The sequence below is a fragment of the Mirounga angustirostris genome, unplaced genomic scaffold, assembly GCF_029215605.1.
Source record: "Mirounga angustirostris isolate CCGP_5_RB_7025 unplaced genomic scaffold, mMirAng1.0.hap1 SCAF_11, whole genome shotgun sequence".
In the NCBI taxonomy this organism is placed as follows: Eukaryota; Metazoa; Chordata; class Mammalia; order Carnivora; family Phocidae; genus Mirounga; species Mirounga angustirostris.
The window spans coordinates 115,059,722-115,077,326 of NW_026991719.1; the positions used below are offsets into that span (position 1 = coordinate 115,059,722).

The window sequence follows — 17,605 nt, forward strand, 5'->3', positions numbered from 1 at the left end:
AGAGAATCATAGATGTGGCGGGGTGGGGGGGGGGGGGGGAGAACAGCAGGGAGCCTAGAAGTAGTGAAGGCACTTTGGCAGTAGAGGCAAGAGCCCTTGAGTTGATGTGAGCAGGTCTAGCTAGGTTCATCGGTTATTCCAGATCTGCCACTGAGTAGCAGTGTGACCTTGGACAAGGCCTCTCCTTTCTCTCCTCAGGCCATTCAAGTCTTTCCTCATTTGAACTTCGGTCATCTGTGCCCTTTGGTTCTTTTCTCTTTTTAAATTTCTTACAGCTCTAGCATGATTTGATTTTATTTAAGAAAATGGCAAACCTTCATCAAGTATCTCATGGTATGTGCCGGGCACAGTGCAAGTTCCTCAAATAGAGCAACATCCAAAGTGCTTGCGGAGCACAAAGCAGGGAGAGTCAGGGCAAGTGTCTCAGAGGAGGTACCTGAGAAGCTGTGCCCTGAAGGATGAGGGGCAGAAGACTAGACTAGACTAGACTAGACTAGACTAAACTAGAGAGGAACATACTCTTCACCCCATCTGAAATTTTGGAAAGGCTGGAAAGAACCTGGTTTGTTTCTAGGAACCTGGAGGGAGGTAGGTAATGGTAGGAAATGAGGCCAGAGAGGCAAGAAGCCAAGAACAGATCATGGAAGGCCTTGAACGGCTTGTCAGCTGGTTTGGACTTTGTCCTGTGGGCAGCACAGGTTGCCAACAGAGGTTTTTTGGAAGTGAAATCACATAGTAAGATTGTTTTTGCAGGAATATTATTCAGGTCTCAGTGTGGAGGATGGCCCGGCGTGGAGAAATACTGGGGGCCTGGAGGTCAGTGAGGATGCTAGTGCGTGAGTTATATTCCAGACAAAGGACAAGGGCCCTCTGGTGGACAATGATTCCACCTCCCGATATTCACACCCTTGTGTAATCCCCTCCCCTGGAGTGCAGGCTGGACCTACTGTCTCACTCCTAAGAAGGGAATATGGCAAAGGTGACGGGATGTCACTTCCAAGATCAGGTTACAGAAAGACTGTGACTTTCCATACCAGCTGCCATGTTGTGAGCTGCCCTATGGAGAGGCCCACATGGCAAATAACTGATGTTTCTGGTCAAAAGCCAGCTAGGACCAGTGGGCCTTTCCACAGTCACTTGAGTGAGCTTGGAAGTGGATCTGAGGAAGGCCAACAGCCACTTCAGTGACCTTGAAAGCAGATCCTACCCCAGTGGAGCCTTGTGACCCCTGGATTCCCAGACAACACCTTGACTGCAGCCTTGAGAGAAACCCTGAGCTAGCTCAGCCATGCCTGGATTCCTGGCCCACAGAAATGGTGAGGTATAGGTGTCTGTTGCTTTAGACTGCTGACATTTGGGGTAATTTCTTACACAGTAATGGATACATAATACAAGCCCCAAGTAAGGCAGGGGGAATGAAGAATGCATGGATTCTGGAAATGTAGGAGGAAGTTGGATTGGAGTGTGAGGGGAAAAGAAATGTCTAGGCAGACATGGGTGCAGTTTAATTAGGGTGGAAAATAGAGTAGAAAATTTTGCTTTGGGAAGTGAAATGATAAGTTAGTTTGGTTCTGTCCAGGTTTGGGGGCGCATGGGACACTACAGTAAATATATTCAAGAAGCAGAAGGATCCAAAGGTCTGAGGCTCAGGAAAATCATATGGACTCGGCTTTTGGGGTGATCAATGCAGAGGTGGCTCAGGAAGTACAGAGACCAAGGCTAGACTCTGGGGATATTCAACAGTTAAGAGACTGTCTTTCATCATCAGATAATTGTTGTTCTGTGTGTGTGTGTGTGTGTGTGTATCTATGTATATCTTCTTCCAAGCAGTTACCTCCCATTCTAAAATACTTTTCCTTCCTTGCAGCTATTTAGGTCCCAGTTTCACCTCACTAAAGACTCCAAACATTACTGGACCACTCCATCTTTCAGGTTTACCAAGCCCTCTCCAAATGGCCCAAGTTCCAGTTGAAAGAATACCATGCAAATCTGCTGCTGATTTCCCACTGTTCGTAATTATTGGCAACACCTCTATAGTTCATACGCTTTCACACTCAGCCTAATTTATTCTTTTCACAGAAGTCGTATAAAGTAACGTGGCAGGAGAGCTTATTACAGGAAGAAATACAGTACATGGAAAGTCTAGATGATGTCAAGTTGACCCGCAGATCTTTTCAGGGGTTGGTGGTGGTGAGGGTGTTTCTAGCTAACCTGCAGAATGTAAACAGAGCCTGCAGACAGACTGAAAGACAGCTCTATCAGCTCTGCTGGAGGTGTTGACATTGCTATCCTACCCAGGGTGTGAGCACAGAAGCTTGTTACCATGCCAAATTCTGGGGAACTGCTTGGGGCTTTGACATTACAGATATCCTGTTCCTACACATTGAGACTCCTAGAAGAATCTTAATGTTAGAAGGCATCTTAGAGGTCTTTTTAGACCAGAGTGCACAGGCTAATTGGGAATGTTTCAAACTATGTACTTGCAAAAAATCAATGGTAGTTTAATTGAGCAATTAATAAAGCAACAGAATTCCTTTCAATTGAGCGGTATTAGTAGATGGAATTGCCTTTTATTACCATACAAAGCCACACTAAATTTGATGGAGCAATAGTTTGTTTGAACAAAAGTGATGTGAATATGGGGGCGCCTGGGCTGGTTCAGTGGGAAGAGCATGCGACTCTTGGTCTCAGGATCGTAAGTTCGAGCCCCACATTGGGTGCAGAGATTACTATACAGCCCCTTAAAGATTTTATTTTTCAGTAATCTCTACACTCAACGTGGGGCTTGAACTCCCAACCCCGAGATCAAGAGTCACATGCTCTACCGACTGAGCCAGCCAGGTGCCCTGAAAACAGCATATTTAAAAATAAATTAGCTCTTGGGACGCCTAGGTGGCTCAGTCAGTTAAGCGTCTGCCTTCGGTTCAGGTCATGATCCCGGGGTCCTGGGATCAAGCCCCGCATCAGGCTCCTGGCTCAGAGAGAAGCCTGCTTCTCCCTATCCCTCTGCCCCTCCCCCCCACCCGCTCATTCTATCTCCAATAAATAAAATCTTTAAAAAAAATAAAAATAGGGGCACCTGGGTGGCTCAGTCAGTTAAGCGTCTGCCTTCGGCTCAGGTCATGGTCCCAGGATCCTGGGATCGAGGCCCTTGTCAGGCTCCCTGCTCCATGGGAAGCCTGCTTCTCCCTCTCCCACTAACCCTGCTTGTGTTCCCTCTCTCGCTGTGTCTCTCTCTGTCAAATAAATAAATAAAAATCTTTTAAAAAATAAATAAAAATTTAAAAATTTAAAAAAATAAATGAGTTTTGAGCAGAGTTGCTACCACAAGAACCTAACTGGAGATTTTATTTAGGTTTTTAGTAACTGAAAAAAATTATTTTGTTTTTCTTTTGATAATGATTTGCCTTTCTCCATCTACCGCCAGCTGAGAAGAGGTTCCTGGTGGAGGTAGATGGACACATGGTAACTTATTAAAGGCAGCTTAGGAGACAGTTATAAAAGGCACTGAACAGAGCCAGGATACCCAAATTCTAGTTCATTGACTCTGGCATTAACAAGTTGTGTGACCTTGGCATATTCGTGTCCCTCTGGGCCTCCGGTTCCCTCTATACAAAACGAGGGTGCTACACCGGTGATTTCTGAAGCCTCTTCCTGCTCTAACAGCCCAGGCTAGGAAAATGCATTCGGGTTTGAGGTGGTGCCCGGTGTGTACTGCAGCCCCCAGTGCGACCCTGGTTGCCTCCCAAACACCTCTCACACCACCATCCCCCAGGGTACTGGGCTTTTATTCTTTTAAATAGCTGCTTTATTGAGATATATAGTTCAATACCATAAAATGTATCCATGTAAAGCATACAGTTCAATGGTTTTCAGTATATTCAAAGAATTGTGCAACTGTCATCACAATCAATTTTACATTTTTATCATCCTCAAAAGAAACCCTGGACCCATTAACACTCACTGCCCACTTCCTCTCAACTGCTCCAGCCCCGGGCAACCACCAGTTTACTTTCTGTCTCGATGGATGTGCCTAGTCTGGATGCTCACGTGAATGGAATCGTACAATATGTAGTCTATTGTGACTGACGTTTTCAGGGCTCATCCATGTTGTCATATGTATCAGTACATCATCTCTTTTTTTAAAAAATAAACTTTACTTGGGCACCTGGGTGGCTCAGTCAGTGAACTGTCCACCTTCGGCTCAGGTCATGATCCTGGGTCCTGGGATCGAGTCCCACATCGGGCAGGCTCCCTGCTCAGCAGGGAGTCTGCTTCTGTCTCCTCTCCCCTCCCCCGCTCCTGCTCGCTCCCTCACTCTCTCTCAAATAAATAAATAAAATTTTTAAAGTAAAGTTTACTTTTTGCAATAGTTTTAAACTTACGGAAAAATTGGGAGGATAATACAGAGAGTTCCCATGTATTGCCATACCCAATTTCCCTAATCATCAACATCTTATATTGGTATGGTGCATATGTTACGTTAATGAACTAATATTGATATGTTATTCCTCAATAAACTCCATACTTTATTCATATTTTCTCATTTTTCCCCTAAAGTCCTTTTACTATTCCAGGATCCTATCCAGGATACCACGTGACATTTACATTACATTTAGTAGGTCATGTCTCCTTAGACTACTCTTGGTTGTGACAGTTTCAGACTTTCCTTGTTTTTGATGATAGCTTTGAGGATTGCTGGTCAGATATTTTGTAGAATATCCCTTAATTAGGATTTTTCTGATGTTTTTTCTCATTATTAGACTGATTATAGGTTTTGGGGAGGAAGATCACAGAGGAAAAGTGCCATCTTCATCACATCACATGGATGATACACACTATCAACAAGACTTATCACTGTTGATGTTGACCTTGATCTTCTGGCTGAAGTAGTGTTTGTCAGGTTTCTTCACTGCAAAGTTACTTTTTCCCCCCTTTCCATACTATGCTCTTTGGAAGGTAGTCACTTTGAGTGGCCCACACTTAAGGGGTGGGGAGTTACACTCCACCCCCCCCCAAGACAGGGCAATTACATAAACTATTTATTTACATAAACTATTCAGACTTCTGCACTGGTTGTCTCTTTGCCTCCCCTCATTTATGTATTGATTATTTATATCAGTATGGATACATGGATATTTGTTGTATACTTTGGGTTATAATTCAATACTACTTTATTAACTTTTTTGCTCAAATTGTTCCAGATTTGGTCATTAGGAGCTCTTTTAGTTGGCTCCTGTGTCCCTTTGACACATGTCCATCATTGTGGTGTGTCCATCCTTCCTTCCTTCCTTCCTTCCTTGCCTTCTTTCTTACCTTTCTGTACTTTCTGGCATTACAGGATGCTCCAGACTCATTTTGTATATTTCTGGCCCCAGTCCTAGAATCTAGAATCATTTTCCCAAAGAGTCCTGGTTCTTCTCAATGAAGAATGCTATTAGAAGCTAAAACCTGGATACTAGGTGTGCTTGTTGCTACTGGGGGGCCCTTACCCCTAGGCCTTCTTATCAGTTGACAGAGCTGGGTAATATACATATGTATACTAAACAGTATGTATACAAGTACTCAATTCCTTTTTTTAAGATTTTATTTATTTATTTGAGAGAGAGAGAGCACAAGATGGGGGGAGGGAGGCAGAGGGAGAGGGAGAAGCAGACTCTGTGCTGAGCAGGGAACCCAACCTGGAGCGTGGGGCTCAATCCCCGGATCCTGGGATCATGATCTGAGCCAAAAGCAGAGGCTTAACCGACTGAGCCACCCAGGCGCCCCTCAATTCCTTTTTATTGCAGAAAAATATTCCATTGTATGGATATACCACATTTTATTTATCCATTAATCAGTTAAAAGATAATTAGGTTGTTTCTACTTTTTGACTCTTATGAATAGTGCGGCTCTGAACATTAGCGTACAAATTTTTGTGTAGATGTATATTTTCATTTCTCTTGGTTTTTCCTAGTAGAATTCCTGGGTCATATGGTAACTCAGTGTTTAATCTTTTGAGGAACTGCCAGACTGTTTTTCAAAGTGACTTTACTATTTTATATTCACACCAGCACTGTATAAGGAATCCAATTTCTCTACATCCTTAGCAACACTTGCTATTGCCTATTTTTAAATTACTACTATAGTCATCCTAGTTGGAGTGCAGTGGTGCCCTCTGTGGTTTTGACTTGTACTTCTCTGATTAATGATTCGAGCATCTTTTCATGTGTTTGTCGGCCACCTGTATATTCTCTTTGGAAAAACACCTGTTCAAGGCCTTTGCCCATTTTCAATTGGGCAATTTTTTTTTATTATTGAGTTTTAAGTTTTTATATAGTCTAGATACAGACCCCTTATCAGATATATGATTTGCACATATTTTCTCCTATTCTATGAGTATCTTCAACCTTCTTGATCATATCCTTGGAAGCAAAAGAGTTTATTTTTGACCAAGTCCAATTTATCTATTTTTTCTTTTGTGTTTATGCTTTTGGTGTCATATGGTTTGTTTATTTTTAATGGTGATGTCTTATTTTGCCTTCTTTCCATAGTAAGAACTGGCCTCAGCGATGAGGAACATGACTTATGATGGTGGGAAGTACAGAATCTGACCAGAGAGCATAAGTTCCTCCCTAAAGAGTCAACAGGCTGCTAACCAAGGTGATAATCATAACTAACACATACTGTACAATGGCTGTGTGCCAGACACCGTACTCAGCTCTCAGAGCATCTTTTTTTTGAATCCTCACAACAGACCGGAGACATCGTCGTTCCCACTTGACATCTGAAGAACTTGCAACTCAGAGTAAGTAATGTCCTCAAAGCCTACAGCTGGCAAGGAATGGAGCCAGGGTGGCAAATTCAGTCTTGATTTTCATGGGCTTGCACTGATCCCATTAGCTTCAAGCCCCCACAGCCCTCATTCCTTAAACATGCAGTAAACACTCCACATACTTTTTAAAAAGATTTTATTTATTTATTTGACAGAGAGAGACACAGCGAGAGAGGGAACACAAGCAGGGGGAGTGGGAGAGGGAGAAGCAGGCTTCCCGCGGAGCAGGGAGCCCGATGCGGGGCTCGATCCCAGGACCCTGGGATCATGACCTGAGCCGAAGACAGATGCTTAATGACTGAGCCACCCAGGTGCCCAATAAATAAAGAGAGAGAAACAGCATGAGAGGGGATAGGGTCAGAGGGAGAAGCAGGCTCCCCGCTGAGCTGGGAGCCCGATGTGGGACTCGATCCCAGGACTCCGGGATCATGACCTGAGCCGAAGGCAGTCACTTAACCAACTGGGCCACCCAAGTGCCCCAGGAACTATGATTTACTTACTCAACAAACATTGCCCAAGGGAATCCTGGCTGGGGTTGAGGGAGGGAATAGTTGAGCTCAGAGAGATGGGCAGGAGTTGGATCAAGCAAAGCTTTGGAGGAGTTGGGATGATTTTCCAAGAGCACTCAGTATGGAGCCACTAGAAGGTTATTAAGATGGGAAGCGACAACGATAGGATTTGTGCTTGAAAAGTTGGAGGGAACGTTCTGTGGAGAAAGTGTGTAGGGGAGCAGTGGGGAGCAGAGTGGAAGCAGGAACAGGTCAGAGGCCCTGGCAGTGGTCCGGCAAGAAATGTCAGCAGTGTGGATTAGGATGGTGGCCATGGGGAGGAGAGACACAGCACACTGGGTTCCATTCAGCTGGTGGGTACTCACCTAGCCCTTCCTGCACCTGGCCTGGGACCCAACCTAAGGCCTTACTTTCTGCCCCTCTCCCAAAAGGGCAGTGAGGGTTGCTTAGGCCCCCAGGTTTATGTGCCCTCTGCTTCCTCAGTGGCCCCTGCTTCCCGCAGCCCTGGCTCTTCAGCTTGGCTCCCAAGGAGGTCTTTTTTCTCCAGTGAGTGGGTCTGAAGAATGAAGGAGCCGTCACTAATCTGATCCTGCTCCTGCTTACTGAGGAGGGCGCCTGGCGGGGGTGTTGCTCTGGTGTCCTGTCCTGCCTGTGTTCACTGCAGGCCCCAATCCGGAGGAGAGCTGGAGGATTACTGCTCCTGGGGCTCCCTGCCCCCTCCTCGCCCCAAAACAAATGAAGGGAAAGCTGGAACTTTCTTCTTTCACATGGGGACATATTTCTGTATTTGTGTTAGGGAAAGGATTATTCTAACCTGCCTTTTCTGGTGATAACAGGAATACAATCCTATTGGAGGAAATTGGAAAGTATGAGAACATAAAAGGAAGACTAACCAGTATTCATAGTACTACCCTGCATTTTTGCATGTTTTTCCAGTCATATATCCTTATTGTTAAATAGGTCATACACACTGAACATACTTTTGTGTATTGTGCTCTTTTCACTTTGTGTTTTAAACGTTTCCGTCATTAAAATCTCTCCGCACACAAGTTTAAATATCTGCAAAGAAGTCTTTTTTGAAAACATATTTTAAATAACCTTTTCCTATTTGTTGGACATTTGGGTTGTGCATAACTTTTACCATTATAAGGAGTTCTGTGATGAACATCTGTTTATAAATGTTGGTCTGCATTCTGGATGCCCTCTCCCTGGGTAGATTTCTAGAAGGGAGATTAATGAGGGGAGTCGTATGGAGAGGACAGGAAAGAAAATCTTTATGTGGGATAATTCTCACCACAAGGTAGCTTTGTTCCTGTCAGCAGAAAGCTAAAAGATGGGCTGGTCTTTTCCACTGCGTAAGGACCCTGTGCTCCCCATCCCAGATCACCATTCACCTAGCAGAGGCTACTAGGAGTCTGTGTCAGGAATTATCTCTTTTCTGCAGAGACCCCGCTGCATTACGGGCTTAAGAGGCAGCTGGGGCTGGGATTTCAGGGGTTTCTCTCTGTCTTGTGATGGAACAGAGAGCCCTGCAGGCCTGGGAGTCTGGTTCTTCTGTGCCCAGCTCAGCAATCCTGAGCGCTGTTTTCCCGCAGGGGCCAGTTTTGTCTTGTGAAATAAGCTAGAAGAGGCAGGAGTTGGGGGTTTGACCACTTAGGAGCAGAAACCTTATTTTAAGTTAAATCTTACCAGAACCCCAATCTGTACAACAGATGAAGGGGCAGTTGTCCTGCAAGAAGTGTGTGTGGGAGGAGTGGGAGCAGGGACGGGTGCTCTAGTTTGAAAACTCTGGCCTGGAGGATGGAAGTTTCACTCGGGTTCAGTTCCCTTCCCTTCCCGGACGCTGAAGTTGAAAAAAAAAAAAATCTTTCATCTATATTTAAATCCTGCAAATGTGCTGATCGATGAAATCTTTTTTTCTTAAAGACAATTTGGAAATCAGACAAGTGGAGCACAAAGACATGGATGCTCGGAGAGGGAGTGAGCAGTATATGAAACCCGCTGAAAGGGTGACCCTGGCACTTCTAAGAAGGCAGCAACACAATGGACTCTCGGAGAGAAGGCGCGTCAGTTTATTCCCGCGTTGGCACCGCCCCCTCAGTGGGGCGGAATTGCTTGTTTTCACCCGCCCTTTCCTGGAGTCACTGCAGACCAAACTTGGTCCACAATTGCTAGCAATTTGAACCCAGAGTAACCTACGGCCAGGTATTTTACTGAGGCCCAAACACTGTGAAAGATATGAATAGTGGGGTGGAGATGACAAGAGAGTTTCCTCCCGCCCTGGGGACGTTGGAGCACCGGGGCGACGGTGTGTGTGTGGCCGGGGGGGGGGGGGGGTTGGGGGGGTTGGGGGGAGTAGTGAGGCTCACCGACCTGGCCACCTGTGGGTTGGCTCCCATCCCAGCGGCAAGTGTTGCAGCACCCACCAGCCAGGAGGGGCTCGGGGTCTGTGACCCCGGGATGGGGAGTGGAGGGGGTGGTACGGAGACCTCGGCCGAACCCTGTCCCGGACGCAGCAGGCCCGGGAGGAGCACCGGGTGGAGGGCAAAGCGCAGGGGTCTGTACATCACCGCCGGTTGCCCTCCCACCCCCAGCTGCAAAGTACCGGGCGGGGCGCGGTGGGGTGGGGTGGGGGGAGACAGTGCCAGCGTCTGCGGGGGAGGGGTGGCGCTGCCTTCTCCGGGAGACCCGACCTTTCTTGGGGAGGCGTGGTGAGCTTAGTCTCCAGGATCCGCAGTGATGTGTAAAAAGCGGGCACGACCCCCGAAGCGGCAGAAAGCCTCCGCCCCTCCCCCTGAGGCCCGCCCAGGCCCGCAGGTGAATGGCTGGCCCGCACAAAGGAAGCCGGTTGGAAATGTGGAATTCGGACCAATTTATGGGAGATTCTGTCGCCCAGAGCCCCAGCAGACCTCAAGCAAAGAAACCTGTGATCAAGAGTGGATGAGGATAAGACCAGTGCACCAGGCCAAGCTTATTGGAAAGACCGAGTTTAGTTATTCTGGGATAGCGAGGTAACAGGATTAAAGGGATTAAGGAAATCACCTCAAACAGCTGAGGAGGGGGTAAAAAAACACTGGTTCTATTTGTTTTCTTCCTAGGCCCCAAACAGATACACTGGGGCCGTGTGGCCGGGCGCGAAACGAAAGGCCTTTCGGGGGGCACGGTGGAATGCCTAAGGGTCAGGGATTGGGGGGAAGTGGCGGGGGGAGGGAGGAGTAGAAAGCGGGCTCAAGGTTTGGGATGAGAGAGAGCCTGTTCTAGAAAACCAATAGGTGGTCTGGGTTGACAAGTCGAAAGAAAAAGCCGCCGGAGGAGTTTTAGAGATCTTTTAAAGTCTGAGCTGGACTTTTTAAAACCCAACCTTCTAGTGTTGAATGCTAGCTCCGCCGCTTCAGCCACCACGGTTGAAATGCACTTATTTCCTGCTAGGGATTCCTGTAACCATTTATTTTTTAATAGGATAATTGAGATTTCCGAAGGGTTTTCGTTTTGTAAATATTGCAGCTCGGCTCAAATGTCTTCCCGCCCCAGTGCACAGAGGTAAAGGTGCTCCCTCTTTGGGCCCGTTTCCGCGGCCGCGGGCGGCCCCTCCCCGCCCCGCGTGGCTGCTACCGCAGGCACTCCTTCGGCGGACGCTCACCGCTATCAACAAGTGCGTGGCCGCGGGGTGTTGGGCTCCGCGAGCGGGGGGCCGGCTCCCAGCACACGCTCCTGGAAGACCAACCGCTTGCTCCTTGGAGTTTCCGTAGAAAGGATTGGGAGCTGGAGTGTTTTGGATGACCGGGAGTCAGAAACCCTCTCAGATCACGCTCGCTCCCCCCCCTTCCCCCCGCAGGACGGGACCAAGGCTCTTAATACCGAGAGATAGTCCCCTCCCCAGCCCGCGCATATGTTTCAGGCCCGCAAAATTATCAGGACTCCATTATGTTGGTTATAAAATTTATTGATCTCTCATTTAGGAATTAAGAGTAAAACCTTGAAAAACCTGAAACAAAATAGCCCCTTCCCCACCACCCAAACGAAATCCGAATACATTAGCGCGACGAAATATCAAACAGATCACGGCAGAAATCACCAACTCAACAGCCTAAATGCGGACTGGACAGAAGCTGTCCCGCGGCCAGGGGCGGCGAGGCGGGAGACGCACGCACACCTGGCTATAAATTAACATTGGCCTGAGCTGCCGCGCCACTCCGCGCGGCCAGCCCCCCAAAAACCCACCAGGAAAACCGATGCAACGCGTCGGGGCGGGGGGAGGAGGCGTTGCAGTTCTCAGGCCAGCCTCACCCGAGAGTACGTTTCTCCTATTCACTCACTCCTTGGCTAACAGTAAACTAACGAGACAACGTTTTCAAATGCAACAGAAAAACCCAGGAACGCAGGAGGAGGAGGAGGGGGGCTGTTTTTTCTCTGCAAACATCACAGCGATTCCCAGCCTACAAAAGGGGAGGGAGGGGCAGCGGCGAGGGGTAGGCGAGCTCTAGAAAGTCCCATTTCCGCTGCTCCGGACTTCTTTTTGCTTTCGTACAAAACCCGACAGCTACAGCAAAACTTTCTGTCCTCCCCATCATCGGTACAAGGCAACAGTCCCAGGCAAGCAAAGCTAAACAACAAGGCGTCCCAACTTGGGGGTGCGGGGCGGGATGGGGGCGGAGGGGCGGCGCGCGCAGGCGGGCGCTCAGATGTGGGTCAGCGGCACCGTTCCGTTGACGGCAGTCCCAGCGCCCTGGTAGTGCTGGTGTACGCTGTGCAGGCGGCCGCCGGGCAGCGGTGAAGCGGCGTCAGCCGCGTCCCCGCCGGGTGGCAGGTACATGCTGATCATGTCGCGCAGGTCGCCGAGGCACGCACGCTGCGAGTGCGATGTGATGGCGGGCGGCGGCGAGCTGGGTTCGGTCTTCACCACCGTGCCCATGGGGCCCAGGCTCATGGCGGCGGCGGCGGCGGCCGCGGCGGCGGCGGTGGCGGGCTGCTGCCCGTAGGCGGCGGCCGCGGCAGCGGCGGCCGAGGGCGCCATGCCCCCGTAGCCCGAGGCGGCGGCGGCGGCGGCGGCGGCGTTCATGTAGCTCTGGGCGCCGGGCGGCATCATGGGGCTGTACTGCAGGCCGGCCATGTCGTAGCGGTGCATCTGCGGCAGCGCAGGCGGCGGCGGCGGGCTGCTCATAGTAGCGGGCTGCGCGTAGCCCAGCTGCTCCTGCACCAGCGAGTACGCGCCGTTGGCCCAGCCGTTCACGTGTGTGTACGTGTCCAGGCGCTGGCCCACGCCCACCGGGCTGCTGGCGGCGGCGGCGGCGGCGGCGGCAGCAGCGGCGGCGGCAGCGCCCGGGGGCAGCAGGCCGCCGGGCAGGGAGTACTTGTCCTTCTTGAGCAGTGTCTTGGTCTTGCGGCGCGGCCGGTACTTGTAGTCCGGGTACTCTTTCATGTGTACGGCGCGCAGTCGCTTGGCCTCGTCGATGAACGGCCGCTTCTCGGCGTCGGTCAGCAGTTTCCAGTCGGCGCCCAAGCGCTTGCTGATCTCGGAGTTGTGCATCTTGGGGTTCTCCAGGGCCATCTTGCGCCGCTGCCCACGGGACCACACCATGAAGGCGTTCATGGGCCGCTTCACGCGGTCCTGGTCGCTGCCCCCGCCCCCGCCACTCGAGGCCCCACCGTTGCCGCCGCCTGCGTTCGCGCCGCCGGCTGCGTTCGCGCTACTCTTGCCTGCGCCGCTGGGGGCTGCGGGGCCGCCTGCGCCTGCCGCTGGGGTGGGTGGCCCCACGGGGTTCTTGAGCTCGGTCTCCAGCAGGCTGTACATGGCCGGGGCGGGAAGAAGGTGCGCCAGAGTGGCGGGAGGAGAAGGCGCTCCCGGGGCTGGAGCGGCCACGGTGAAAAGGCCTGGGGACTCCGTCGGAGGGGCGCTCGGGGGCCGGTGGGCCAGCGGGTCAGGCGGGAAGGGCAGGCTTGCCAAAGTGCTCCGCGCCAAGTCGGCAGGAACCCGCAGGCTACTCGCACCTGATGCGTTGTCTCGAGCTGGCCGCATTCGCAGTCTGGCCGGGCGCTCGCCGGGTCCCTTATATACCTGCTCGGATCCCCCGGGGTTGGGACTCGGTCCGCCCCTCGCCACCGGGAGGCCCCGTGATTGACAGGCTCACAGTGATGCGCCCTGGCCAATCATCACGGAGTCCCCGTTCGGCCCCACTGGAAAAAAAAAGTTCGGGGAGCCCTTTCGTTCACCCCCACGCCCCTCTTGGGCCTGGTGACGTGATGAGAGTTATTCAGGAGGCGGGAGTCCCAGAGAGCCGCTCAGAGACCACCAATTAGGGTCTCAAAAAGTTTGAAAGAACGAAACTCGAGGAAGTGACGGAGGGGGGAGGGGGCGCGCGAGCAGAATTGGGGGGAAGGGGGGCAGAGGGGCGCCCACGGGGTTCAGAAAACAACTTTGCAGCCGCGTCAGGACCGAGCAGTGCCTGGTCCCGGGGCCACCCTGCAAAGCATCCCGCTGTCTGCGCGGAGGTCCTCCGACCGCTTCTGCTGCAGCGCTAGGGATACTGGGCATCGCCAGTTACCCGGGAGAGCTTGTGGACTCAGGACGCAACGGAGGCACCCCGCGTTGCGGGTCCAAGAAGCCCTCCCTAGAATCGGCCCCTGTCCCAGCAGGACCCTCTGCCGGGAAGTCGCGGGCCTGCGCTCCCAGGACGGAGCCGGGGTCAGGGACCGGGGCACGGGAGACAGGCTTCCGAACCGCGGAGCGCAAGGGGGCTGTGGGGCTCTCCGCTGGTTTGAGTGAAGGCGAGCAGTCAGCCGCCTGCTGCCCGAGCCGGGCGGAGGCGCTCACATGCGGTGGCGCGGACAGTGTGTGTGTGGGGCGGAGGGGGTGAACCGGCCTCGGCTCTCTCGCTCCAGGCCCCCGCTTAGCGGCCCCTTTTTGTTTCTGCTCTCTGGCCATTTCGGTTTTTCCAGTCCGATGCCCCTGAGGGGGAGGGTCGGGCCCCTTGGAAAATCCGTTTTCATGGCAACACGGAGCCTCTCCAAGTGAAAGAAAAGTTTCTTGGAGGTGGGGGGGGGGGGGAGGGACGGTGGCCGGAGTGGAGCCGAGGCCGTCCTCCGGGCGGACCGCCGGGCCCCCTCCACTGGCCGCGCACCTGCCAGGACCACTGAGCGCTGCTCTCGCTGCGCAGCCGTGCCGCCTCCCCGCGGAGCAGGCTCTGCTAACGGATTCCGTCCTTCTCCTTTTTTGTTTTACAGCCATTCCTGGCCAAAGCCTCGAGACTCGAGCGGGACATTCACCCGCATGTCATGTTGTCTGCCAAAGACTAGTGTCTCGGGAACCCCAGCTACGGGGAGAGGGAACCCGGACAATCGCCTTCGCCAGCCTGAGCGAGTGGCACAGCGTTTGAAACTCCGGGAGCCGCCCGAGGCGACGGGTGGGAAGGAGGAGCGAGCCAGGCAGAAGTGGCAGAGACTGAAAGAAGGTGTCCGCGCCGTGTGGTCCCCTTCCCCCAGCCTCGTGGAATGATGAGGAACCAAAAGAAAAGCGTAAATCCTAAGTGTGAAAAAAAAAAAAAAAAAACCCCAAACCAAAAACCCAGGCTTTTAGCTCCTTAGCGCTAATGCAAAACCAGGCGATCCGGGGACATCTGCACGCTGGGAGCTACCCCTCTTTCCTGCACGAATTTAAAAGTATACCGTTGTGACTTGGGAGGGGGGTGGCGTAGAGCAGGCCAGCCTCCTCTGGGGTGGGCGGACCGCTGGCACTAGAGTCCTGGCTCCCAGCCGGCATCATCTTCTGGAAATTTTGCGTCTCTAAACCAGCCCCTTAAGTTTGGGTTCCACCTGTCTACGTTCTCTTGCTTTTCTGGCCGGAAGGAAGCAAATGTCCACAGTCAAGGGCTGCAGTCCTTTGAATGGATGTACGATTTAGGGTTTTAAAGTAAACTATCTGGAATGGTTCTGTGTATGGATCTTATGTCTGTGTGTCTGTGTGTGTTTGTGTGTGTGCGCGCGTGTGGACGGGTGTGCACACTTAAGCTGACACAGACTGGAAGACGTGTCTCAGAAAACGGAATGATTTGGCGATCTCCACCAGCACTTGGTTTTTTTTGGCAGAACTAGCTGATAAAGTCCATTTTTTCCTGGCCAAACCCACCTTCTCCCAAATAAGTCAATGTGCGGTAACCCTGCCCGCCTGCCGCCTTCTCCAGATGCCCTCTCGGGTTCTCTGGGCCTCTGAGGCTGTTGCTAAGTGAAGCGCGTTTTAGGAAACTACCCAACCGACGCGCGGCCTGGCGTCCAGTAGCCTGACAGATGTCAGGATTCTTTCCAAGTTTTAGGACCCAAGTAAGCCGTTGTGGTGACAGCGCCTGGGCTGCATATTTCCCAAGGCGAGGGATGCGGCGCTGGGTCTGTACTCCTCCCCGGAGCAGATTAGGGGGGGGGGGGGCGTTAGTCACTGCCCCCAGCTGTTTGTCATTTGATCACAACTAGCCCGCGGTTTAGGTGAGCTCATTTGCACATTACATCCTCTGCCAGTATTCCGCCAGGACAGACATCTTCTCCCACAGTCCTGGCTTCCCTCGGAGGCCGCGATTAAAACGGTCTCTGTGCCTGGTGACTCCGGGGTGGTCTGCACAGGCCCAAGCAGGAGTCAAGCCGAATTTCCTTCAAAACATTTCCGAGGAAACGTCCTCAACCCAAACCGCCATTTCAATAGTCGAACAAGGTCATTGCAGGCGTGGGGAGGTGGGGGGAAGGCTGGAAGGAAACCCGTTCTCCTGGTCCACTAGCAGTGCAGGCGCAAGCACCAGCCGAGCGGCGCGATCTTAGCTGGGGGTCGGGAGAAGGGTCGCGGCAGGTACTGCTGCCCGAGGGGCCTCGATTCAGGAGGGGGCTGCGGGGAGGCAAGACAGCCAGCGGAGCCAGAATCCGTGTCTCTGACACGAACTCTGCACCGAGTGAGGGAAGCAAGGGACACAGCAGGATCCAAGACCAGTTCTTTCCATCCTCTTCCGGAGAAGAGAGCGCGTTCGGCAGCTCTCTTGCCCTTTGGGGCCCCCGGCACACAGAGCCCCGGATGGCGGGCTGGGAACCCGGCCAAACACACCCTCCCCATTCCCTTTGCCCTCCCAAGAGAGCTCCGGCTCCCTCCGACTGGGGCTGGGGCTGGGGATCCCAAGACCCAGGGCGTGGCAACAGCGCCGTTTGTTGGCTTCGGTTGGAAACTTCACCAAGAGGCGCCCCTTCCCGCCCTCCGGGGCTTCGAGGTCGCCCCAACCCTTTAAGGAGAGGCAGCTGGTTTTGCCGCCGGGTAGAAGTGGTGCTTATCCTTAGAGGGCTGGTTAGCGCGAAACTCGGGGGACCCGGGCTCTAGCGTGTTGGCCTGGCGGGCCCCGGGTGCATAGTGCGCTCCCACTCTTCCATCCTCCGGGTTTCGAGCCTTGGCAGAAATCAGGTGTCCCGAGGGCCTCATACCTGCAAAGTATACTTGAGCAGTTGTGCCATAGAGCTACTGGTAGAGCAGAGTAGGGGAGGGGCTATCCCATCACTCGCGGCGGCGGGGGGGTCGGGGGGGGGCGTTGATTCCTTCTCAACTCATCGGGGACCTTTCTCGGGGTCTCCGGGTCTATTAGGACCCAACTCTTGGAAGAGGTGCCCTTTGCGTGCATCTCGGGACGGGGTGGGTGCGTGTCGGTGCCCACTCTGGGGGCTGAGGCCTGACAATAGGGTCGAGCAATCAATCGCCTTGTACAAGAGCAGCAGAGCCCAGAGAGCGGTCTGGTTTTGAGTAAGTGCGGAAAAACGTATCCGGGCGACCCTCAGAAACGCTTTGCTTTCCAGCCAAAAAAAAGTTTGCTTATCCAAAGGCAGTAATTCCTCTTTCTTCCTTGAGAACATCCCTTGACTATCATATACTCTGGCTCCTAGCCAACATCGTGTATTTAGGCCAGACTGAGGGCCTTGGTCAAGAAATCAGAGGCGGGGGTCTGTTGTAGAACCATCTCTTATAAAAGGTCGGAAAGGTTACCAGCACTCCAAGGAGATGGAAGAGACAGCACCTTCTAGTTCTCAAAGCATTCAGTTGGTTCCTTCTCCCCCAACCGCAGTACTGCGCTCCCTGCTCCGCAGCTTCCAATGAAACACTTGTTCATACAGGTCTGGGAAGGAACTTAAGATTCTAGGCTGGCGGGGGTGGGGTGGGGGGGGGGTTAGGTTGCAAACAATAACCTAGTTGATGCTCTCTAAAGAGAGGTTTTATTGGGAGCTACCGAGGTGTGTGGTGACATGGTCCTGGAGGTACCAAAACGTCTCC

General features: G+C 52.3%; 1 protein-coding gene across 2 annotated transcripts; it reads right to left on the reverse strand.

Annotated features, from left to right (window-relative positions):
• Nucleotides 1-11,886: 11,886 nt before the first annotated feature.
• SOX3 (SRY-box transcription factor 3) lies at nucleotides 11,887-13,339 on the reverse strand. 2 transcript variants are annotated; one of them, XM_045870376.2, is made up of 3 exons: nucleotides 13,079-13,114; nucleotides 12,333-13,015; nucleotides 11,887-12,245 (listed from the first exon to the last, which is right to left on the reverse strand). In XM_045870376.2, the coding sequence occupies exons 1-3, from the start codon at nucleotides 13,112-13,114 to the stop codon at nucleotides 12,002-12,004; spliced, it is 963 nt and encodes a 320-aa protein (XP_045726332.1). In that variant the 3' UTR covers nucleotides 11,887-12,001. The 2 variants fall into 2 exon arrangements, with proteins under 2 accessions (XP_045726332.1, XP_045726266.1); XM_045870310.2 differs by having other exon boundaries at nucleotides 11,887-13,339.
• Nucleotides 13,340-17,605: the final 4,266 nt, after the last annotated feature.